This window comes from Mesoplodon densirostris, chromosome 5 (genome assembly GCF_025265405.1).
Source record: "Mesoplodon densirostris isolate mMesDen1 chromosome 5, mMesDen1 primary haplotype, whole genome shotgun sequence".
In the NCBI taxonomy this organism is placed as follows: Eukaryota; Metazoa; Chordata; class Mammalia; order Artiodactyla; family Ziphiidae; genus Mesoplodon; species Mesoplodon densirostris.
In genome coordinates this window covers 59737294-59762790 of record NC_082665.1, presented here as the reverse complement: position 1 = coordinate 59762790, position 25497 = coordinate 59737294, and the positions used below count along the sequence as shown (strand labels likewise).

The following is a 25497-nucleotide window of genomic DNA, read 5'->3' as shown; positions in this document are numbered from 1 at the left end:
TTAGAGATATTTAAAGTATCAATCTAAGATAGGAATATTGATGTCTATGTTAAGAGAATGAATTATAGACAAAGTTTGTCAGGTGGGAAGGAGTTCCTAGCTAAAGGCATTTATTGCAGAATGAAAAGATAAGTGGGAGGAAAGCACAGCAGGCATGTATATATATATATATATATATATATATATATATATATATATATATATATATGCTTAGCAAAATGTAGAGATGAAAAATATTTTGACACTGGTATTGATCACCAAATTTAAAGAGTTAGAACACAGGACATTTTTATGGGCAAAGGCAGGTTTTTGATAGTTTCTTTTTTTTTTTTTCGGTACGCGGGCCTCTCACTGCTGTGGCCTCTCCCGTTGCGGAGCACAGGCTCCGGACACGCAGGCTCAGCGGCCATGGCTCACGGGCCCAGCCGCTCTGCGGCATGTGGGATCCTCCCGGACCGGGGAACAAACCCGTGTCCCCTGCATCAGCAGGCGGACTCTCAACCACCGCGCCACCAGGGAAGCCCTGATAGTTTCTTCTGAAAGAAGAAAAAAGGGAGTTGGAAGAGTTGATGGAAGTGTAATGTGGCAACAAGGAGAGACAGTGTTGATTCCTTTATTCATGTGAGTAGAGAATTCCTAGGTGAATCTCTAACACAACTTCCCTAAGTGAGACCGATAGAATACATTTCAGCCTAAAATACTCTACCTTCGATCCTGTTGAAGATAATTGTTCTTTATGGACAGCCTCACAACCATCAGGATCCATAACAATGCAGAAATGCTGCTTTCCCACAGGAGCACCTGAAAAATTGACCCTTTGCCCCAATTCCTCCTTTCTTCAGTGGTGACTATGCCCGGCAGCTGCCTTCTCTAGACACTGCCACCCTGTGCGGGGAGTCAAGGCTGGGTGAGTGATCAGATTTCCAGACACTGCCTGTGGTCTCCCTCTCTGTTTATTCAGTCTTTGATTATCAATCACTCCATGCCCTAGAGGCTGGAGAGGCTGCCCCTAACTTGTCCAGTCATCCCATTCAACATCAAGTGTATCAGTGTCAAGATCAACACCTGCAAGCAAGGGGTGAAAAACACCTGATAAGTCAAGTGTATAAAACAAGTGCTTGAAGAATGTGGTGGAGGAATAAGCTCTTGCAATTGCAGTTATCACAGTACTGTATGTATCAGAGAATTTTGAAAAGGGGGTGGATTTAAAGGAGGGGCCTTGAAACTGAGTAGGTTTTTTTGATAGATGATGACTCTATCATAGGTACTTTTTGTTTTTATTCTTTTTTTTTAAACAAATGATACATTTTTTGGATTCCAAAGTCAAAGCTACATAAAAAGGCATACACAGACAAGTCTTACACCCGTTTCTGACCCTTTACCTTATTACTCTCTGCCCCCATAGGAATATTTATGATTCCTTGTTTATCCATTTAATGCTTGTTTGTGCAAACACAAATAAATATAAATACCTATATTCCTCTTCTCTCTCTCTCTTTTTTTTTTTTTAACAGGAAACTTACTACCTCAGCTAGGAAAGACCTTTTTTTTTTTTTTTAATTGAAGTATAGTTGATCTACAAAGTTGTGTTAGTTCCAGGTATACAACAAAGTGAATATATATATATATATATATATATATGTATATTCTTTTTTTTTTTTTTTTTTTTTTGTTACGCGGGCCTCTCACTGTTGTGGCCTCTCCCGTCGCGGAGCACAGGCTCCGGATGCACGCGCAGGCCCAGAGGCCATGGCTCACGGGCCCAGCCACTCTGCGGCATGTGGGATCCTCCCAGACTGGGGCACGAACCCGTGTCCTCTGCATTGGCAGGCGGACTCTCAACCACTGCACCACCAGGGAAGCCCTATTCTTTTTCACATTCTTTTCCATTATAGGTTATTACAAGATATTGAATATAGTTCCCTGTGCTACAAAGTAGTTTCTTTTTGTTTTCCCCTTCTCTTTTATACAAACTATAGTATACTATATGGACTACTTTGCGTTTTGCTTCTTTCATTTAAATATATTTCCTGGAGATCTTTTCTTATGAGTACATAGAGATCTTCCTCATTCTTTATTAAGCCATTGTGAGATTCTACCACAGTTTCTTTAACCATTCCCCTTGATGGACATTTAGATTGCTTTCAGTATATTGTTTTTATAAACAATTTCAGAATTAACCTGTACACATGTCACTCTATGTATGTGGGTATATCTTTACAATAGATTCTGAGAAGTAAGATTGTTGGGCCAAACAGAAAGTGTATCTAGTTTTGGTAGATATCACCAAATTTATCTCCATACAAGTTGTATCATATTGCAGTCCCACCAGAAATGTGTAAGAACGTCTATCTCCCCAAACCTCTTCAATAGACTGTGTGATCAAACTTGTGAATGTTTTTAGGGAATGCAGTGTGTGAAAAATGGTATCTTAGTGTGATATAGTGTTAGGTTGCATTTCTCTTTTTATGAGTATGACCGAAGATATTTTCATATGTTTCAGGAACATTTATGCTTTGTTTTTAGTGTCCTTTGCTTATTTTTCTATTGTGTTGTTGGTCTTTTTAATCTCAGTTTATAGGCATTCTTTATAAAACAGAAGGAAAATTCAGACTCTTTGGTCCTCTCCCCACTCCAAGATGCTGACCCAGTTTGGGGATGGGGTCCAGAAATCTGTTTTTAAAATGTTGCTCAAGGGATTCTGATTTGCAGCTAAGTTTGATCTAGAGCAGAAGGTTGGGTGTAGGATAGAAGGGAAGAGAGGACTAGAAATATAGATTGGCACCCGATTTTAGAGGATTTCAAATACCAGGACAAATAATTCAAACTTTATTTGGTAAACCATGAGAAGTCACTAAAGATTTATAAACATATTTTTCAAATAAATTTTAAATAACTTTTAAGGTTTAGTAGTCAGTCTGTAGGACAGAAAAGCACCTGGCAGGACACATTCTTTTTTTTGTTGTTGTTGCGGTACGCGGGCCTCTCACCATAGTGGCCTCTTCCGTTGCAGAGCACAGGCTCTGGACACGCAGGCTCAGCGGCCATGGCTCACGGGCCCAGCCGCTCTGCGGCACGTGGGATCTTCCCAGACCGGGGCACGAACCCGTGTCCCCTGCATCGGCAGGCGGACTCCCAACCACTGCACCACCAAGGGAAGCCCCAGGACACATTCTTCATAAACAAGACAAATTGGCAAATTGGTCTTTCTAGACAACTGAGACAATTGATTAAAGCAGAGGAATAGTGTCCCCCGGGGAGCATGAACCAGATAGATCTGGATTCAAGTATTGTAATTTTAACATGCACTCCAGGTTCATGATGAAGGTAGACAGTGACTCATACTTTGAAAAACTGCAAGAGGAAATAGGGAACTTCTGAAGCAATGGGAGAGTTGAAGTGGTCCCAGGACATTGGAGGAATGGCCTGAACTTAGGGATGAGAAGGAGGAAAAGGAGAAACCATGGATGTCACAGAGACGCAGCAGTCACAGAGGGAGGCTTCAGACACAATGCCTGGCACACAGTTGGTGTTTAATAAGTTGTAATTGGAGCTGAATTTTTCTGCAGTGTCATTGCTGTCTATAGTCAGACATGGAAGAACAAATACATGAAGAAACTTACTACTCCCTGAAGACCACTGTCTTTTGAAGTTGGAGTTCTTAAAGGGCAGGAAACTAGGCAGGTGTTTCTCTTCTAGGGCCAGTCCTCATCAGCACACAGCAGAGTTCATCCTCCCCCCTGTCCCTCCTCAAAAATCTTAGGTCCAGGGGCAGGTTGTGTGGAATGACCAAATCCTACCAAATGGGCTTGGATCTGTGAATCATTTTAGGTGGATCAGGACCATAGGGACAATTTATAGGATGTGTTCTAAAGAATGTTTGCTTTAAGCCCTGCCACCCTTGAGGAGGACTAGAGATCTTTGGCAGAACTTGGATAAATTTAATAAGAAGCTGCCAAATGTTTGTTGCTTTTCCAGACTGAAGAGAACCTCTTGTTCACCCAGCCCTGATTTAGACAGAATGCAGAGCGTAACAGAGACCTGTGTCAGGAGTAGGCAGCTGGAGACAGGAACTGGCCTCACGCTTACCCTCCTCAGAATTCAGCCAGAGGTAGACTCTGTCTTGCTCTAGAGTTGTCCCCATCCCAGTTGGATCCAGTGTTCGTCAGGCCTGTTATTGTTTTTCTTTGGCAGATTCTCTCAGCACAAACATTGCTTTGGGATGTAGATCTTTCTGTAGGCTGGGAGTGCAAAATGTTTTATTTATCATTTTTAGTTTGATCAAATCATTTCAGAAAATATTCTAGTTGGAGGGAGAATCCAGACCATGAAGTTGGTTTTTTTTTTTTTTCCCTCCATATCTTAGTAGAATAAAATTTGGTTTAAATTTTGGTCTTGGGTCATCTCTATCCTTGAGTGTGTTGCATTTTGTGAAAGTAGAGAGAGGACTGGATGGGAGTGAGGTCATGTTACTGAGTCCTAACCTGCAGTCTGTTATTAACTAGCAATGTGAACTTGAGCAGATTGCTCCCTTCATGGTGTCTGTGATAGGTTGGTTCTCTGGGAAACAGACTGAGATTTGCATGCAAGAGGTTAATGGGGAGTATTCTCAGGAATAATGCCTATGAGGGGTGAGGGATACAAAGTGACAGAGAGAGAATGTGAATGCAATTGGCCCTTCAGCGTTGTTCACTTTGAGGCAAGGGGGCAGCTGTTATATCTACTCCCTCCCCCGCTGCAGCAACCACTGAGTGTGGGCTGTCTCTTTGTAAGGGTGTGATTTGGGGAAAGGCAGCACTTTTCTAAGGAGAGCAGTTTTCAGAGAGGGATTCAGCTGCTAACATTCACAGCAGCTTTACTCCTGAAGGTAGGATCTGGCCAGCACTGCAGCGTGTCCACTGCAGTCCTTGGTTTCATCTTCAGTAATGTGACTGGGTTGGGCCAGATAATGTCTGTAGCAGTTATCTATTGCCACAATAAGGCTATGTAATAAAGACCCACACATCTCAGTGGCATATGACATTAAACATTCATTGAGTCACAAACCTGAAAGGTTCAGCTGATTTAGGCTGGGCTTGGCTAGGGTTGCCCGTGTGTTTGCAGTCAGCTGCCTATTGGTTAGGTGGTTCTGCTGATCTTGGCTGGGCTTGCACACATGTTAGGGGTCAACTGGCTGTCAGTTGATCTGGGATAGCCCTGGCTGGGGTGAGACCAGAGTAACTTGGCTTGGCTTATCCTCTACAAGGCTAGTATGGATGTAGTCTCATGGTAATGGCAGAAGTAGCAGGAATCCCAAATGTGCAGGCCCATTTCTAGCCTCCATTTGTGTCACTTATGTGAACACTGGCTAACCCTGACCGAAGCAAGTTATATAGATGATCTCAGAATCAAGAGGTAGGACAGTTCAACCCATCCACCATAACAGGGAGCTACAGCTACTGGGCAAAGTGTAAGTATAGGGAAGGGTGGAGAATTGGGACCATTTTTGAAATCCACTACAGTCTCTAATTTCCTTTCATCTCAGCCATTCAATGGTTTTTGTGACTTTATCTGTTAGGTAGATGTAAATGTTCTAATTCTGATTCTACTTAGGAACTTGAACTCTGTTCAAGTTACTTATCTCTGAATTCAGCATCCAGCACAGAATCAGCTTAGGACACTGGCAGCAAATATTTTGTTCGATGAACAAAAGCAAAAATGAATGTATGTTATGGATTAAAAATAGCAATTCCTAGGTTCAAGATAAAATCTAGTTTGTAAAGTCTTAGAATCAGAACATTAGTTGTTGAGGACATTTACAAATCAGTTTTTTAAAGATTTCCTTCATTATTATTATTATTGTTGTTATTAATCACAAAGTAAAATATGCTCCTTGTTAAAATTTAAATAATATAGACTTACATGGAGTAAACAGTGAAATTTTCTACCTCACCTCTTCCCACTCCCCAGAGGCAACCAATTTTATCAGCTGTATGTCCTTCTGGATTTTTTCCTATGCATATTCCCATATGGATGTATTATGTTTTCTTTTGCTTTATTTCCTTTTAAGAATAACATCATACTATGCATTTTATTCTGCAAGTTGCTGTTTTTATTCAATGAGCTATACTAAACAAAAACCAACACCATGAACCTAACAATTCTTTTAAATTAATTTATATTTTATTAATGATAGCATTCTCTCCCCTCTCATTATGATCTGCTTGGGAGAATGAAGCTTTTTGTTTATATACTTTCAACTTATATACTTTCAATCCTAATCAAATAAACCAAAGTAATACTTAAATTGTAATTGTCCCCTTTATATCAATAAAAGAGTAATAGTCTGGTACTCAGCTGTATAACCTCTGTATCTGTAAAATTGTGTTTTTTTCTACTGTAGTACTATTCATTGGGTAGCAGTATTGATAATAACTGATAGATTCCTTTCTGTAATCGATCTGTTATCACATATTTGCTAACTTTAACTTTTGCACATTTTTTTTAAAATACAGGGGATTATTTGCAGATAAAAATTTAATAGGGTTGAGGGAAACACTGTGACCTGTATGGGAGAGAAGAAGTAAATAAAGCTGTCCTATCCTTTCCAAAATGCTTTCCAGACATAGTAATTTGCCATGTTCATACTTCCCATTAACCCAGTAGCACCTTTAGGAACCATTCTGAATTATAATAATTTGTTTTCAGGGCTTGTTATTTGAAAAAATACCTAACACTAAAAACTTCCATAAATTCAGTAACATTTTACTTAAAATTGTACTCACTTACAAAATTTATATTATGAATAGCTTGACTTTTTTTGGAGCCATATGACCAGATTTGAACATAGGCTTTTTATTTTTCTCTATTGCAATGACATAGTTCACTGAGTCCCAAAGTGATTATCTAAGTGGGAGGAACAGGCACTGATTTTAGACTTAAACAAATAACCAAAACTAAAATAAAATTTAAAATGAAATAAAACTTAACCAAAGAATCTGGGTCTGGTTCCCTGGTGAGTTAGGGTGATGACTCATCCCCGGAGTGAGTTGGCAATCTTCTTCCAGGGATGACTCAGCAGCTTCACTCTCACGTTGCTCCTTCTGATTCACTATGACCAGGGTGGGTGGAGATGGCAGTTTGATCATCTTTGGAAGAGTGATTTTCAAAATGAGTTTATTCACTTGTTTCTATATTTATTTGTTCACTTTGGAAATGCTTGTTCAAACAAAATGTTAGTCAGATGTGTGCAACTAACGAAAACTGTTCTAATTAACTTGGGATGAAGGCTCAGGGCCTCCACCCTTTGGTTTTCCCACTGATTTCTGTTTTGTCACATCCATATTTATTCACATTTCATTTGCCTTAAGATAATGAGAAACCTATGCGTGTTGTGGATGATGAGGACTTGGTAGACCAGCATCTTATCAGCGAGCTGAGGAAGGAGTATGGAATGACCTACAATGACTTCTTCATGGTGCTCACCGATGTGGACATGAGAATCAAGGTATGGGTTCCTGTTTTGGATGATGCAGTGACATTCCTTAAGATAGCAACTCAATTTTTTGTCAATGAGTCTATTAGACATATGACTAAGCATAAGTTATTTCATAAATGGGAAAGTTTTGAAATGGTCCAAATAGTTCCCATTGTCCTGTAGAATTTGTGTCTAGAAATGTAGTCTATGGAAAATATTGGATTGGATGACCACCTATGGCCCAGCTACTTGACTCAGACTAAATTCTTCTGTAACATCAAAGTCATACATTCACCAGACAATTGTTGAATAGCTGTGATGTTTATCACCAGCCAGGCCCTGGTGATAAAAAGTAAAGAGTATTTAGCTTCTGTTTTCAGAAAACCCAGATTTAACATAAGCCTGCTTTGAAAGGGCCTGGAAGTTTACCTCCTGATCCAACATGGGCAAGACAGTAGGGTTTTACACCTACTTTCTTCCTATGATAAGGACAGAGATTCTGAACTCTGAAAAACTGTGCCATGTAGTCATAATAATATTAACAGTAATAACTAACTTTATTGAGTGCTTTCATTATGTCAAGCACTCACCTCAGATGTCTACAATCCTTGTCTCAAACCTCTAAGATAAATAGCAAGTATTATCATTGGTTCACAGAGGACAAATAGAGATCCAGAGTAGTTAAGTAACTTGCCCAAGTTCACCCAGTTAGTGTTGGACTTCATACCCCCGCAGGTTGACTCCAGAGCCCATGCTTACATGAAAATCCTTTTTAAAAAAAGCTGCCTGGGCTATTAGAATAGCTGATTCAACCTGCAGTATTTTTCTGGATCTGGAGAGAGATCCCTTCAATAATTCATTCCACATTTGTGTTTTGCCACCTCTAATGTGAGAGGTTGGACTAGATGATCCCCAAGGTCTCGGCCAGCTTTCACATTCCACGATTTACTAAATTCCCATTGAGGGCACTTATGCTGATCATGCTGATCAGCCAGCCCTCAAATCCACCTCAGGTTGCTGTTCTAAGTCCAGACAGCTTTGATGCAGGAAACTGAATTTCATTATCCCCAAAAAAGTTAGATCCAACTTTTTTTCTGAGAATACATAAGCAGACATGACCTAATTTTAAGTAATGCTCACTCAATAAAATCGTTTCTGGGAATCACAAAGAGTTTGTGTAGATTTCTGATGACCACAGAGCAGGCCTCCTTCTGGTGGAAAATTACCCTTATTGCTCAGGTCAGATACTCTAACATGTTATTCCATTTGTTTTCTTGTGTTTAGTACAGTGTTTCTGACCTTCTCTCCAGTTGTATAGTGAAGAGGAACCAGCTTAGTCCCAGAGGTAGGGAAGTGAGCCTAGAATATGTGTGGTGAGGAAGGCATGGACCCTTCCCAATAAAAAGAGTGAAGTTAAGACCTTCATGGAAGGTAAAGGCTTTTGTTTCGTGGATTCAAAACCTCAAAAAATCAGCAGAGGTACTACTGCAGGAGAGAATTTATAAATCAAAGAGCCCTCCAGGCTCTGATTTCCCTGGAGCCACCCTGAATTCTCTCAAGCTCTCTATCCTCTGGACATAGGGAAGAAACACCTTTATACATTATATACTTTTTATTTTTTCTTCAACAGCAATATTATGAGGTGCCTATAGCAATGAAGTCTGTGTTCGATGTGATTGATACCTTCCAGTCCCGAATCAAAGACATGGAAAAGCAGAAGAAGGAGGGCATTGTTTGCAAGGAAGACAAGAAGCAGTCACTGGAGAACTTCCTATCCAGGTACATCACCTTTGGAGACCCCAAGGAGGCAGACGGGAGAGTGTTCTGAGTGAGCTAATGAAAACCCCAGAGAAACACAGAGCAGACAGGTGTGTGCAGAGTGACCTTCCCTGTGAGACGTCTGTTCTCTTCACAGCACTGTAGCCACCAGGCTTAGTCTTGTCCTTTTGGAAGTTGCTCTGGTTGCAAGGCTGGCTGGAGTCAGCTCCAAGCTTGAGTGTTAATTTGGTGGCTTTGGATAGGTCTTTTCTTTTTTTTTCTGCCTTTTTTTTTTTTTTTTTTGGCACAGATACAGAATTCTGAACTTCTGTAAGGCTTAGTTTATTCAGTCAGTCAATTTGGAGGGCTTTGTATACTGTACTTTTATTTTACATATTTATTGTGCCCTTTCTAGTTCCAAACAGGATTTGGAGCACTGCTTGATTTTCTGCTTCCTTCCAACTCTGCAGGGAACAAAAGCTCTACTAAGACCTCAAAAGGAGAAATCCTCTTGACCCAGCTCCCTGATTCCTTGGGGAGTATGGTTTATTGAAAACTATTATAGGGAAGCTCTAGTACATACACAAAAAAGAGTGTAAAGAAATCACTCTACTTCTTTTTTTTTTTTTTTTTGCGGTACGCGGGCCTCTCACTGTTGTGGCCTCTCCCGTTGCGGAGCACAGGCTCCGGACGCGCAGGCTCAGCGGCCATGTCTCACGGGCCCAGCCGCTCCGTGGCATGTGGGATTTTCCCAGACCGGGGCACGAATCCGTGTCCCCTGCATCGGCAGGTGGACTCTCAACCACTGCGCCACCAGGGAAGCCCATCACTCTACTTCTTCCCTTCTCCATCCCTTCCCTCATGTTGGATGAAAATTCTACAAATCCTTGGGACCTTAAGAGGTGCAAGGATGCAGAAATTTCACCTAAGCATCAAGAATTCTGTGATTAGGAAATGGATAATCTGAATTCCTCTAGATTCAGGAAGCTTGGGTCTTTTAAGAGATAACAACATGATGTGTAAAGAGCATAGGACTTGCCATTCATCCAAATTTTCAGTTTACAATTTTCTAGGTATGTTGCCCTATGCTTCCAATTAACCCTATCTTAAAAATCTCTCACCCATGAGAATAATGACAGCAAATAGCCCTACTTCCACTCCAGGGTTGCTGTTATCACCTTTTGTGCCAAGCACTTCTTCTTCCCTCCTGAGTTTAATCTTCACAACAATCCCATGATCTAAACACTGTAACTACTGTCTTGCTGCAGACAAGACAACTCAGGCTAATGGAGATTAAATAACTTTCCTCACTGAGCTAGTGTCAGTTCTAGAACTTAGTGGCCCCAGGATAATCTGGTTCCCAAAGTCCACGCTCTTATCTAACACTCATTTTGAAAATATAATGTGAATTATTTTTAGTGTGAACTCAGAGGCCCAGAGTTTGAAGTGAAGAAAGATACTCCTAAAACCACAGGATTTCAGAGCTGAAAGGAACCCAAGATTCTGCCTTCATCCAAATTTTCAGTACAGTGCAAATACCTGAAGTGGAGATGAAAGGTGCATGCCTCCCTAAGGACATAAGGCTCATTCAGTCTTCAGGCCACTCTCCTGGCTGAGAAAGGGCTCTAGGGCTCTACTGGGCCGATGGCTTCTTGTCCAATCCTGGGGGCTCTGAAATATCAACTTTTAGTTCAAGGTCATCCTTCTAGATGGCAGTGATTTAGAAGATTGAGGATAAGAGCTTGCTGTTGTCCTTGAGGTATTTTCTTCCCCTCCCCTTCCCTTTCCTTCCCTTCTTTTTACTTCTTTTACCTTTCTCTCCTTTTTTAGGCAGAAAAAATTCTTTAGAAGTTTACTTTTGATTTTAACCAATAGTGTTAAATATATCCAATTTATAAATTCAAGACCTTAGTTTTCTCTTTTTTTTTTTTTTATTTTACAAATTTAATCAGTTATACATATACATATGTTCCCATATCCCCTCCCTTTTGCGTCTCCCTCCCACCCTCCCTATCCCACCCCTCCAGGCGGTCACAAAGAACCAAGCTGATCTCCCTGTGCTATGCGGCTGCTTCCCACTAGCTATCTACCTTACATTTGGTAGTGTATATATGTCCATGCCGCTCTTTCACTTTGTCACAGCTTACCCTTCCCCCTCCCCATATTCTCAAGTCCATGCTCTAGTAGGTCTGTGTCTTTATTCCTGTTTTACCCCTAAGTTCTTCATGACATTTTTTTTTCTTAAATTCCATATATATGTGTCAGCATACAGTATTTGTCTTTCTCTTTCTGACTTACTTCACTCTGTATGACAGACTCTAGGTCCATCCACCTCATTACAAATAGCTCAATTTCATTTCTTTTTATGGCTGAGTAATATTCCATTGTATATATGTGCCACATCTTCTTTATCCATTCATCCGATGATGGACACTTAGGTTGTTTCCATCTCTGGGCTATTGTAAATAGGGCTGCTATGAACATTTTGGTACATGTCTCTTTTTGAATTATGGTTTTCTCAGGGTATATGCCCAGTAGTGGGATTGCTGGGTCATATGGTAGTTCTATTTGTAGTTTTTTAAGGAACCTCCATACTGTTCTCCATAGTGGCTGTACCAATTCACATTCCCACCAGCAGTGCAAGAGTGTTCCCTTTTTTCCACACCCTCTCCAGCATTTATTGTTTCTAGATTTTTTGATGATGGCCATTCTGACTGGTGTGAGATGATATCTCATTGTAGTTTTGATTTGCATTTCTCTAATGAGTAAAGATGTTGAGCATCCTTTCATGTGTTTGTTGGCTGTCTGTATATCTTCTGTGGAGAAATGTCTATTTAGGTCTTCTGCCCATTTTTGGATTGGGTTGTTTGTTTTTTTGCTATTGAGCTGCATGAGCTGCTTATAAATTTTGGAGATTAATCCTTTGTCAGTTGCTTCATTTGCAAATATTTTCTCCCATTCTGAGGGTTGTCTTTTGGTCTTGTTTATGGTTTCCTTTGCTGTGCAAAAGCTTTGAAGTTTCATTAGGTCCCATGTGTTTATTTTTGTCTTTATTTCCATTTCTCTAGGAGGTGGGTCAAAAAGGATCTTGCTGTGATTTATGTCATAGAGTGTTCTGCCTATGTTTTCCTCTAGGAGTTTGATAGTGTCTGGCCTTACATTTAGGTCTTTAATCCATTTTGAGCTAATTTTTGTGTATGGTGTTAGGGAGTGATCTAATCTCATACTTTTACATGTCCCTGTCCAGTTTTCCCAGCACCACTTATTGAAGAGACTGTCCTTTCTCCACTGTACATTCCTGCCTCCTTTATCAAAGATAAGGTGACCATATGTCCGTGGGTTTATCTCTGGGCTTTCTATCCTGTTCCATTGATCTATCTTTCTGTTTTTGTGCCAGTACCATACTGTCTTGATTACTGTAGCTTTGTAGTATAGTCTGAAGTCAGGGAGCCTGATTCCTCCAGCTCCATTTTTCGTTCTCAAGATTGCTTTGGCTATTCGGGGTCTTTTGTGTTTCCATACAAATTGTGCAATTTTTTGTTCTAGTTCTGTGAAAAATGCCATTGGTAGTTTGATAGGTATTGCATTGAATCTGTAGATTGCTTTGGGTAGTAGAGTCATTTTCACAATGTTGATTCTTCCAATCCAAGAACATGGTACATCTCTCCATCTATTTGTATCATCTTTAATTTCTTTCATCAGTGTCTTATAATTTTCTGCATACAGGTCTTTTGTCTCCTTAGGTAGGTTTATTCCTAGATATTTTATTCTTTTTGTTGCAATGGTAAATGGGAGTGTTTCCTTGATTTCACTTTCAGATTTTTCATCATTAGTATATAGGAATGCCAGAGATTTCTGTGCATTAATTTTGTATCCTGCAACTTTACCAAATTCATTGATTAGCTCTAGTAGTTTTCTGGTAGCATCTTTAGGATTCTCTATGTATAGTATCATGTCATCTGCAAACAGTGACAGCTTTACTTCTTCTTTTCCGATTTGGATTCCTTTTATTTCCTTTTCTTCTCTGATTGCTGTGGCTAAAACTTCCAAAACTATGTTGAATAAGAGTGGTGAGAGTGGGCAACCTTGTCTTGTTCCTGATCTTAGTGGAAATGGTTTCAGTTTTTCACCATTGAGGACGATGCTGGCTGTGGGTTTGTCATATATGGCCTTTATTATGTTGAGGAAAGTTCCCTCTATGCCTACTTTCTGCAGGGTTTTTATCTTAAATGGGTGTTGAATTTTGTCAAAAGCTTTCTCTGCATCTATTGAGATGATCATATGGTTTTTCTCCTTCAACTTGTTAATATGGTGTATCACGTTGATTGATTTGCGTATATTGAAGAATCCTTGCATTCCTGGAATAAACCCCACTTGATCATGGTGTATGATCCTTTTAATGTGCTGTTGGATTCTGTTTGCTAGTATTTTGTTGAGGATTTTTGCATCTATGTTCATCAGTGATATTGGCCTGTAGTTTTCTTTCTTTGTGACATCCTTGTCTGGTTTTGGTATCAAGGTGATGGTGGCCTCGTAGAATGAGTTTGGGAGTGTTCCTCCCTCTGCTATATTTTGGAAGAGTTTGAGAAGGATAGGTGTTAGCTCTTCTCTAAATGTTTGATAGAATTCGCCTGTGAAGCCATCTGGTCCTGGGCTTTTGTTTGTTGGAAGATTTTTAATCACAGTTTCAATTTCAGTGCTTGTGATTGGTCTGTTCATATTTTCTATTTCTTCCTGATTCAGTCTTGGCAGGTTGTGCATTTCTAAGAATTTGTCCATTTCTTCCAGGTTGTCCATTTTATTGGCATAGAGTTGCTTATAGTAATCTCTCATGATCTTTTGTATTTCTGCACTTAGTTTTCTCTTAAACTTTTAAGTTAGGCTTTTAAAACTTATCATTTTATTTATAACCTGGCAAATTTTAACTATCACTCTTAAGGGGCTTTGAATAATGTTTAATCTCACTTATGAACTCAGTAATTAAACAATGTCATTATGCCAAACAGCCATTTTACATTTAATATATTTCCTTCAATTCCTTGAAATAAACAAAACTTTCTGAGTACTTAAATGAGCCATAAGTTTAATAAGTTAATCTTGTAAATACAGTGAATCTAAAGTTTTCTCAGATGTTCCAATAACTGTATACGCTTAGTAAGATTTCAACCCAAAACTATACCTCTAAACCAAATACTCAATTACACATTCCAGTTTGGAGTTTCAAGGCTATCATTTTAAGCCAAATTCTCTTAAGTTTCACAAGAACATAAATTATATAAAGAAATTCAGAAATATATATTATTAATACGTTTTTGATTCTTTGCAAACTTCCTCTTCTTAATTCTAAATCTTCTAGGACTGAAGGAGGCATACCCACTGAACCAACCCATTAAACTCACATAGCCTGATCTCTAAAGCAGTAACCATCCAGTTCATTGATATTATTTATAACCAAGGATTTAGGCCAGCCATAAGACCTGCAACTACAGACATTCTGAGGGATTATTTTCACCATTTCCAGGCAGAGGGTCTTTTTATAATCACAGTGTCATGGGTTTCAAAACTTGAAAGGGAAAACTGACATTATCTCACTTTTGTTCACTCACAAAGCTTGCAATGCTCATTCAAGTTGATCACTGATTTGAATTTGTATTTTTTTTGATTCTTAAGACATTATACATATTTTGCATCTAAAGTCTTTTGAACTGGATAGGGCCCTACATAATGTAAATGTATTTTCCTTCTAATGTTAGAGGCTTGTGAGCTCTTATATTCACTACTATTTCAGGAACATACATCTTTTATGGATATTCAGAATGGCATATGATTATAAGTTATATGTCCTATGGCTATCTATGACCTGTGGTCATGGAATCATCGTGCTGACAATTATCAGTGATCTTAAAAATTAAAGTAGAGAGCTTCCCTGGTGGCGCAGTGGTTGAGAGTCTGCCTGCTGATGCAGGGGACACGGGTTCATGCCCCAGTCTGGGAAGATCCCACATGCCGCAGAGCGGCTGGGCCCGTGAGCCATGGCCGCTAAGCCTGTGCATCCAGAGCCTGTGCTCCACAACGGGAGAGGCCACAGCAGGGAGAGGCCACAGCAGTGAGAGGCCCGCGTACCGCAAAAAAAAAAAAAAAAAAAAAAAAAAAAATTAAAGTAGAATAGTGTATTACTTAAAGGCATGAGTAAGACAGCCCTGAAGTTGATTCCTGGTTTCTCCACTTATTAGCTGTGTGACCTTGGGCTAATTGCTTAATCTCTTTGGGCTTTAGTTTTTTCACTTGCAAAATGGGCATAATAAATTTATCTATTCTTAAGATTGTTGTGAAAGGTAAACTTGATACTAAAGGTAATGAGCTAGAACCTAGCACAAAGCAAGTAATCAATAAATGGTGGTTATTAGTAGTATTAGGGCCATTTATTCAGGTCTTAGTTAGAGAACTTTGTCATCAAAGGAGAGCTAAGAGGAGATTTAATAAACACCTTCAGAACTGAAGCCCAGGCAAAAAGAACTGAAAAAAAATTTTTTTTTCTACCTAACTGTTCTATAAATAAAGGAGTATCCAAATGGAATTTTCCTTCATATTTGCTGAGTTGTTGGTGGGTCTCTACAGCCTGGTTTCAGCTGACCAGATTCTGAAGCCAGTCTAGTTTGTAGTGACACTCATATGGTTCAGGCTATAATTACCTTTCTCTGAGACAGAAGCCCTAAAGAGTGGGCAAATGCTCACTAATTTGGAAATGTCAGTTAAAAGAAGCAAACACATGCATACCTTGTAGACTTTCTATTTACTGACAAAGTAAAGTGACGGAAAAACAATTTGTCCAAAATAAGGATCTGGGCCACATTCACATCTCTTGTTACTTCCCACAGAAATTAGTTCCATTAACATTTGTCCTTCAATGCTGGGAGCTGGGGCCTTGTATCTTAATGTAAAGGTCTGTGGGATAAAGAATCATCACTTAGGAGAAATGACCTTCTCTTGATTGTTTCTGGGACAGGGAGTCTCAGATCCCATCCTTCTCCAGTCTGACAGCATTCAGTGGTGCACACAGGTAAACAAGCCAAAATAGACCTCACCCAAAATAGCTCCCTCCAGGTTACCCTGAAGCTCTGTGTGAGGCCAGGAAGGCCTGCTTTGGGTGCTGGCTGGGGTGCCGGTGCTGGTCTGGCATGCCTCCTAAGGAAGCAGGGAAGATACAGGAGACCCTTTTCGTGATCCGAGAGCAGTCACTGTTCCGTTTCCCAGGAAACCTCAGACAGTCTCAGACTCTCCTCTCCCCTCCTTTATGCAAATACATTCATCTTCCTATCCTCAGTGGAGATTTTAGTTTTTCTTTCCCTTTGAAGAAAAACAAGCAGAGGAAGCTAATGTAATGTCACAGCAAGCAATTCTTGGCGAGCCTTGCTACAGGCACCCATTCAGAGGTTGTATTTCATCAGACTATCATTTTCTCTCATTCATCCAAACCACTATTCCCCTAAGAGGCCATTTTCTTTGGGACTGAAAACTCTCCTGTTCACTGTGAGGCTTGAAGGGGCACAGGGAGAGAAGCCATGAATAAAATCAACTGGCTTCCGGCTCCATGAGTGCACTGACACCCAGCAGTCACCAGCACTGAGGGCAGAAAGCAAAAAACCCTTCTCCAGTGAAGGTGGAATTTGAGACAAATGCATGCAGTGGCCCCTTGGATGCATACCCTCTCTCCTTCCTATCCTCTTTGGGACCCTCACGCGCCAGCCAAGCATCAGCACCTCTGAGGGGGTAGACTAGGGAAAGCACTGCACCAGGAGTCAGAGAAATCTGTATTTTGGTACCACCTCTTAGATTTACTAGTTAGGCAATTTACCTCACTTCTCTAAGCCTCGTTTTGTTATCTGTAAAATGGGGAAAACAAGGCATGCCCTCACTGAACTCTAGTGAGGATCACATATTGTGTAAGTGAAAGTGAGCTATAAAATGATACACAAACATAAGGATTAAATTGGTTGTTGTATGACATCATGATAGATAATGTCCATGATCTGTTAATGGGGAAATGGACATTATCCATCAGTAGGACAAAGTTCTAAATCAAGAAGCCTGCAGATTAAGGCATGATCTATATCCATGCCATCACATGCATAACTTACATTGATGGGTTTTAGAGTTTAATTCTTTTGTTTGTTTGTTTGTTTTTGTTTTTGTTTTGTTTTTGCGGTACGTGGGCCTCTCACTGTTGTGGCCTCTCCCGTTGCGGAGCACAGGCTCCAGACGCGCAGGCTCAGCGGCCATGGCTCACGGACCCAGCCGCTCCGCGGCATGTGGGATCTTCCCGGACCGGGGCACGAACCCGTGTCCCCAGCATCGGCAGGTGGACTCTCAACCACTGCGCCACCAGGGAAGCCCTAGAGTTTAATTCTTATAACACCTCTTTGAGGTGGATGCTCTTTTTGATTCTAGAGCTAAGGAAAAACTATGACTTAGATGAACAGAGTGACATGCTCAAGGAATGCAAAAAGTGGCAGTGACAAAATGTGGACCAAGCTTCCTGGCTGTAAGACAAAAGCTCTTTCCACTGCCCTGCCGTGTTGGAGCTGTAAGAGCAGAAACAAGTTTATCATATAATCTAAAATCCTATGGCTCTAGGTTTAGCCCCATTCTACTTCATAGGGGTACTCTGTAAGTGGTGGTTCTTACTATGATGATAGGGTACATTTTAGAACTAACATTTGCCCCTGGAAGGGCCACTGGCTATTGAGGAAGGTACATAGGGCTTTGTTTTCCCAGGAACCCTCCTTGACCCTTTAAGACACTTTCCTATTTTCCTTCTTCCTGTCACTGTCATCTACTTAAAATTCAGTTCTTTTTCTCCATACTATTTCCTGTCCATATATTCACTGCTCCCTGCCCCACCCAAAAACCCTAGGGAACTCTACCAGAACCTGAGTTTTCTTCAGTTATTTTCTGATTCCCTTATTTCTGTTGCTACAATTTAACATACAATATCGGCTAGTTTTCATTGTATCTGAGAGCTTCGTCTCTCCCTAAGTGACCTCATCAGGCATGGGGACCAGACTCATGCCTGACACATCACGCAAATGTCACAGTAGGCAGACTGTGAAGTTACAAAAGAAAAAGTGCAAGAAATCTGGTAATACAGTTTAGTATTAGGCTTTGAGGAGCTATGAAATATTTCTAAGGGTAACTTTTTAATTCCGGGCACAGGAAAAAAAATGACAGCCGAAGTTACTCTGCGTTTTCACACTGGCCTCTATTGTTTGAAGCAGCAATTGTGGCCTTCTGCTTCTTTTCCAGGTTCCGATGGAGGAGGCGGTTGCTTGTGATCTCAGCGCCTAATGATGAAGACTGGGCCTATTCACAGCAGCTCTCTGCCCTCAGTGGTCAGGCATGCAATTTTGGTGAGTGGGAAGCCTCACTGACCTGCTTGTCTTAAAGCATCACTGCTTTCCCATACCACTCTCTTCCTGGTCCGTTCTAAAATGGAACATTAGGTCATCCAAATATTCCCCAGTCCAGACTGTAGATTCCTAGACACTTACTCAGTTATACTGAGGATAAAGTTGCCTTCAGACTGGAATCTCAGTCAACTGGGGTCTGTTTTTCCTTTTTCTTTTTTCTCAATATTCTGCCTTCTCAGGTTCTTCATTAAAGTGTTTGAAAATACCTGCTGCTTTACTTTAAGTGATCTCTATTATGTTGTCTTCTTGTTTGCTTTTTAAAAACTTGTCTCAAGATCATAAAACTCAGGTATTATCATTTGCTTAGGTAATAATTAGGTACCAACATTGTGTGCTTCTCCATAGATTAAATATCTTTTGTAAAACAGGAATGGCTTTGGGAATTAATGAATGAATTGAAGCACACTGTACTATATTGCCATTCCCTTAGAAAGGATTTTGATCTATAACTGGGCACCAGGAAGACAGCAAGATCTGTTAAACAGAACCTTATGCTTTAAGACAAGCAGGTCAAAGAGAAATGCAGTTTATTATTACTATCATTATTTGCAGTAAATTGCTCAGTGTTTTGAAAACTAATGTATGCTTTCTTTACCAAACATTATTATCCTAGTGGTCAGAAAGAGCTGGTATCATTTTGAATATGGACATATAGAAAGGAAAGGAAATGCATAATACACAGAACTTATTACTAAGTTCTGTTTTGAACCAAAGAGATAATGGCAATTTTAAAAGTGGAAATCACAACTGAAGTCTCATGTAAGATACACCTCTGCAGAGGAAGAATTTTGAGAGAGTCTTTAGAGGGGGGAAGAGTAGCTAGGGGGCCACAGATTAAAAAATTCATAATTGGAACATAGATGCATCTGTATTATTTTGATACTTCTATGAGGAAGAAGAATCATTTATTAGTTATAAAACTGTGTTTGATTTATAAAAGGTGGTATGGTGGTATAAGTCTTGTAAAACATTACCAGAGCCTGGGCCCTTGCTATGACCCAGTACCTGAACATTATAAATACATTTCAATTTTAAGATGTGAAATAATAACTCAAAAGAAGGCAGAAAATGAGCTCATAACAGTAAAAACAATGAGAAAATTTGTGAATTTTTATTTATACTCCTATTAACAAGGTTAATTCTTTAAGACATTATATCAATATATGTAAAGATTTGATTGTGCCAGTATTCTTAGGCAAAATTTAAATTATGTATAGCCACCAACAGTGCTGGGTAAGATAGAAGTTTTTAGAGCAGTTAATGACCCTTCACAATAAGAATATAAATAAAATCATGGTTTGCTAATTTTCTAAAAATGTCTTTGCAGCAGCTATTAGGTGATGCTTCATTTTGAATCTCTGCACAGAGCCCAAGTCAAACACTTTTGCAGTAGACAGGAAATGTGAACAAGTCATGTTTTTAAAGAATAATTACATTCATGATCTTCCCTTTTGAAAACATGACTCAACAACATGTAGAATAGAAATGCTTCACTTCTCTGGGAGAAGAGTAAAGGCCACAAAATTTTTTTCTAATAGCATTTTGCTTGGATTTCAGCTCTTCCTTAAAAGAGCCCTCCATGGTGGCTTTCACTTTTCTTCACTGGACTGTCAACACCGTCAACATTCATATTTAGTTCCAAGTTACTACCATGACTAGGCTCGGATTTTGTCTAAAACCACGAAATCTGAATAGGATGAATCTAGAGCCTCCTTGTCCTCCTGTGTTCTTTCTCCTGAATCTTTTCATATGTGCTTCATCTTCAAAAGAATTCCAACAAGCTACTAAGGCATGACCTTCTTTCCTTTCCTGAAACTTTAGCTGAGGCTGGGAAGCAAGCTGTGCCTGCTGTGCTACCCCTTTGAGTCCTCTAAAAAAGTGCTAAGAACCTGCCCTTTAAACTGACAAACTTTTCTTTGAGGAAGCCAGAATGATTTCTTAAACAATCACAACGGCTAGGGTCTGTAGTCTTTTCTTTGAGAGAAAATTAAATTATCCATGCAAGCTGTTATAACTTTAGGCATGACTTTTTTCCAGAACACTAATCAGCTTAGATCATCTTAGATATTTTAAAGTTCCGATGGCTTCATTTTTGTTTTGTCATTTAGTAGAGTGAGAATCACAGTTTAAAAGCAAATTCTTCTATTTCAATCTGCAAAAACAAAACAAAACCAGACCACATCTGACCCTGTTGTTAATCCTACAATCTGCAATTAGTCTTTTTTCAAGATTTTATAAGTGTTTAAATATATTTTTTAATGAAAAAAATTTAAGAAAATGAATTATTTTACCTAATCAGGTTATGTTTTATATTCTTTTTAAACTTAGAGATTTTTAATTCTCAGACATCCAGTCTTTGGAAGTGAATGAAGACTTACAGATTCTACGGCTTTCTTTTTTCTCTTAGGTCTGCGCCACATAACTGTTCTGAAGCTTTTAGGTGTTGGAGAAGAAGTAGGGGGAGTTTTAGAACTGTTCCCGATTAATGGTAAATGTTGTTACTTTAAAACAGTATAAACTACTGATAAGTTCAGTTAAATTATGTTAATTTATATGTAAGCAGTGGGTGTACCCCTCAGGTGAAGAAAGGTCACAAAAGCCTCCCTCCTCATGTTTGCCCGTGTTTGTGTGTGTGTTGTATGTGTGTGTGTGTGTGTGTGTACACAGGATGCATGTAGAAGAAGGGGAAAGGGAGCACAAGCACTAATATTGTTTTTACTAAAAAAATCATAAGTGACAGCAAAAATATCCATTTTCTTAACTGAAATAAGCAATTCTTTTTTGTCTGCATGGGGCTTTATTGGCTTACAAAGCATTTTCATCTATGTTATCTCATTTAATTCTCGAAATAGTTTTATGAGGCACAAAGGTCATATCTCACTGATTCCCTTGCAACAGATGAGGACATATACTAAAAGGCTCAGAGAAGCTGAAAGAAACTGACAGTGACTCAAAGTTTCAGAAAGTAAACCCAGTCCTTCCATCCAAGATCAAGCACTTTACCTGAGATAATGTGTATAAATCCCTGGCACAGTGCTGGACAGAGCAGATACCCATAAAGTATCAGTACCCTTCTCCCTTCCCTTTCTTCTTTTCACTAATGATAATAGTTTAAATATATTCCCAGCTCTTAGATAATTGGTATTTTTCATCTTTGACAATGAAATAAGAGTTTTGTTATAAAGACAACAGCATCAAAAGTAAAACTGTAACCGCAAAGAAGAAACTAAGCTAATTGGAAGTAAACTTAGAAATATAAACAATAGAATCTTTGTTAGTGACAAATTTTAAAGCAGTTGATCTTGCCAGGATTAAATGAAGGGACTGGTTTTATACTTTGTAACATTCCTATAAGGAGACATTATGTGCCCCAAAGTTTGATACACTAATAATGTTGTAGAACAGCAGGGACATTTCTTTGCTAGTAGAAAAAACAAGCAAACTTTTTTAATTGGATTTTTGAGCTGACGAGAAGAGACTCCTGGGTCCTCTCTCTATTCTCACAGTGGTTTCTTCTCACTTTGATGCTTTCCTGTGTGCTGCCTCTTCAATCTGCTAACAACTTTTCTAATCCTATTCTAGGGAGCTCTGTTGTGGAGCGAGAAGACGTACCAGCCCATTTGGTGAAAGACATACGTAACTATTTTCAAGTGAGCCCAGAGTACTTCTCCATGCTTCTAGTTGGAAAAGATGGAAATGTGAAATCCTGGTATCCTTCCCCAATGTGGTCCATGGTGATTGTGTACGATTTAATTGATTCGATGCAACTCCGGAGACAGGAAATGGCTATTCAGCAGTCACTGGGGATGCGCTGCCCAGAAGATGAGTATGCAGGCTATGGTTACCATAGTTACCATCAAGGATACCAGGATGGTTACCAGGATGACTACCGTCATCATGAGAGTTACCACCATGGATACCCTTACTGAACAGAAATATGTAACCTTAGCCCCAGCCAGTTTCCCCTGCAGCTGTTGAAGCCACATGTGGCCAGCTATGTAAAGGAGAGTTCTTCCACACTGCCTACATTCCCTGCCTTTTTCTTTCAGTGTTCTTCCAAGATTAAACAAATAGCAAACTTTTGCCTACTCATGAGTTGTTACTGAAGCCTTAAATCATAAAGATGTTTAAAAGAATTGTTTGTCTAACTGGAGAGGATCTGGTGCTGAATAATGTTATTGAAAATGGATATTTTCCTTTTCTTAATATGGTGGACGTGATTGGGAATACAGTATTCTATAGCGTAAATATTTATACCTCTCTTTTTAGTATTTTTAGTATTAATTGGTAAGTGAAAACCATGATTGTTAAAGAAAGTTAAAGATCACAGCACGGATATTTTCAGATGAACATCTGAGCAGATGGAACAGACAGAGCAGATAGCTTCTTAACCCTTTTTGAAATGTTAGTCTAAAAATGATTAAGACAGCTCTGCTCTATACTGTGAATTTCTTTCCTGAAGTTTGATACTACAGGAATCCGGTGATATTGGCTACGAAAGCCAGGGCAAGTACCAAACTCAGCTTTGTTATCATAGCCACTTCCTGCCCTGTTTCTGTTAACTTTTAGTGTCTTTTCAGGGAAAAGGAACTTCTAAATCACCACCAGAATCTGGCTCTGCAGCTAGAGGTGCTACTTTCAGAGTTCTATCAGGTACCATGGAATTCCCAGCATGGGAAACCTTGACTCTTCACATTTGACTCCCTAATGGGCCCATTATCATACTGGCACCTTGTAAAATAAAATTACAAAGGAGAGGGCTTCCCTGGTGGCGCAGTGGTTGAGAGTCCGCCTGCCGATGCAGGGGACACGGGTTCGTGCCCCGGTCCGGGAAGATCCCACATGCCGCGGAGCGATTAGGCCCGGGAGCCATGGCCGCTGAGCCTGCGCGTCTGGAGCCTGTGCTCCGCAACGGGAGAGGCCACAACAGTGAGAGGCCCGCATACCGTAAAAAAACCCAAAAAACAAAAAAAAACCCAAATTACAAAGGAGATTATTTTTAGGGGTTCTTTTTGTTTTCTAAGGAAAATGTTACTAAATTAACAGTGGATAAAATTGTAACTGGATTGCAGAATATCATCCTTGTCTTTGAAATAGAGCATTTATCTTTTACATATGGCATATAAACTAAATATTCTCCCTTCCTCCCTCCCTCTTTCCCTTCCTTCCTTCTTTCCTACTTTTCTTTTTTTTTTCAGCAAAGACCAAGTAATATTAACTAATATGTATGAGCTTGCCCTAAGGTGATCAGATTCCCCAGCGTTTAGCATCCGGACAGTTCCAGCCTCTATCAGTAATGGGGATGCTTATTTTTTGGTCACTGTTATTAAGAACTAATTCTCCAAATAGTCTTGAAATTGGTTATTAACTCTAGTGAGCCTAGATATTAATAACTGCATTCAAGCCACATGTGAATACTACTAGCATTTAACTTATCTGTGCCTATTTGTACAAGTTTGTCTTTATATCATCTGAACTTTGTTATAATTATAGTAAAAGTGGAATTTGTACCTCAATGAACCTGAGGAATCGCTTGTTTTGTCCCTTATTCTCCATGAAGACCATTCATTCTTACCTGTTTTACAGGTAACTGAGGTCCAGAAAGTACAAGTGACTTAAGAACACAGTTTTATTATTATATAAACTATGCTCCCACCCTACCCCTCTTCCATGGTGGAGAGCTTTCCTCCTCTCTCCTTCTAGAACAGTCTGTACCAGCTGCCTGAAGGTTGAAGGTGCAAGAACCAGGTTGATGTGCATTGCTCTTACATTTTGCCAAGGTGAAGCACAGCTTAAAATTGCCAATAAGAATGGTTTTCTTGGGCTTCCCTGGTGGCGCAGTGGTTGAGAGTCCGCCTGCCGACGCAGGGGACAAGGGTTCGTGCCCCGGTCTGGGAAGATCCCACATGCCGCGGAGCGGCTAGGCCCATGAGCCATGGCCGTTGAGCCTGTGCGTCCGGAGCCTGTGCTCTGCAATGGGAGAGGCCACAACAGTGAGAGGCCCACATACCGAAAAAAAAAAAAAAAAAAAGAATGGTTTTCTTTATGATTGTTTCTGAAATTACATAGGGACAGTTTCTAAGGGCCCCAAATTGTCTCAATTTCAGGAAATATAACAATGAGGGAGTTTCATCTCCCAAGGAAACTAGGTAGGGATAATAGAACATTTACTTATAGAATAATATGAATAAGGTTCTAGTTCCTACACCCAAAGAAAGACAACACTTTTTCATAACCTGAGATTACTTTTTCAAGAATTCTTCTGGTTTCAGTGACACTGAGATGATCATTAGCAAATGCATTTGAAGACTCCTAATGAGTGGATGCAGAAGTAGTGTATAATCATTTGGGGGACTGTAGTATAAGCCATAGCTCAGCAAAAGGACACATTCAGAAGAAGATGTTTTTGGTAAATGTCCTCAAATTCTGTAATCTGGAAAAATACAGAGTAAATCTCACCAAATGGGAGGATTGGAGAATTAGGTAACCTGAATCTCTGTCTTCCAGGGGTATAGGTCAGGTTGTTTGAAATCTGAGTATTGTTTTTTTCCTATAAAAGCATTTCCTTTCCAAAACAGCAACAACAAAAGGTAATAAATAAATAAAATATAGTTTCTGAGAAAGTTTATGGTATTTAGAAAGAAAAGCACCCAGTTGATTTAGGAAAATCTGGAAAACTCTGTAAAGGACACAGCCTCACCAAAGTTGCTGGTTGTCATAATTCCCTTCCATGAATTTCCAAGAATTGGTTTCCACTAGAGAAATACCAGGGCTCTAACGTGAATATTAATTCAGCAGAGATCCTTCTCCTGCCTG

At 39.7% G+C, this 25497-nt stretch overlaps 1 protein-coding gene across 1 annotated transcript in view; it reads left to right on the top strand.

The window, feature by feature from the left end:
• Window positions 1–24206, top strand: part of CCDC80 (coiled-coil domain containing 80) — a 38460-nt gene extending 14254 nt beyond the window's left edge. The window contains exons 4-8 of the mRNA XM_060098936.1: window positions 7350–7486; window positions 9087–9235; window positions 18518–18621; window positions 21089–21169; window positions 22264–24206. Coding sequence (XP_059954919.1) covers window positions 7350–7486; window positions 9087–9235; window positions 18518–18621; window positions 21089–21169; window positions 22264–22610 — 818 coding nt within the window. The 3' untranslated portion in view covers window positions 22611–24206. The remainder of the gene's footprint in view (window positions 1–7349; window positions 7487–9086; window positions 9236–18517; window positions 18622–21088; window positions 21170–22263) is intronic.
• Window positions 24207–25497: the final 1291 nt, after the last annotated feature.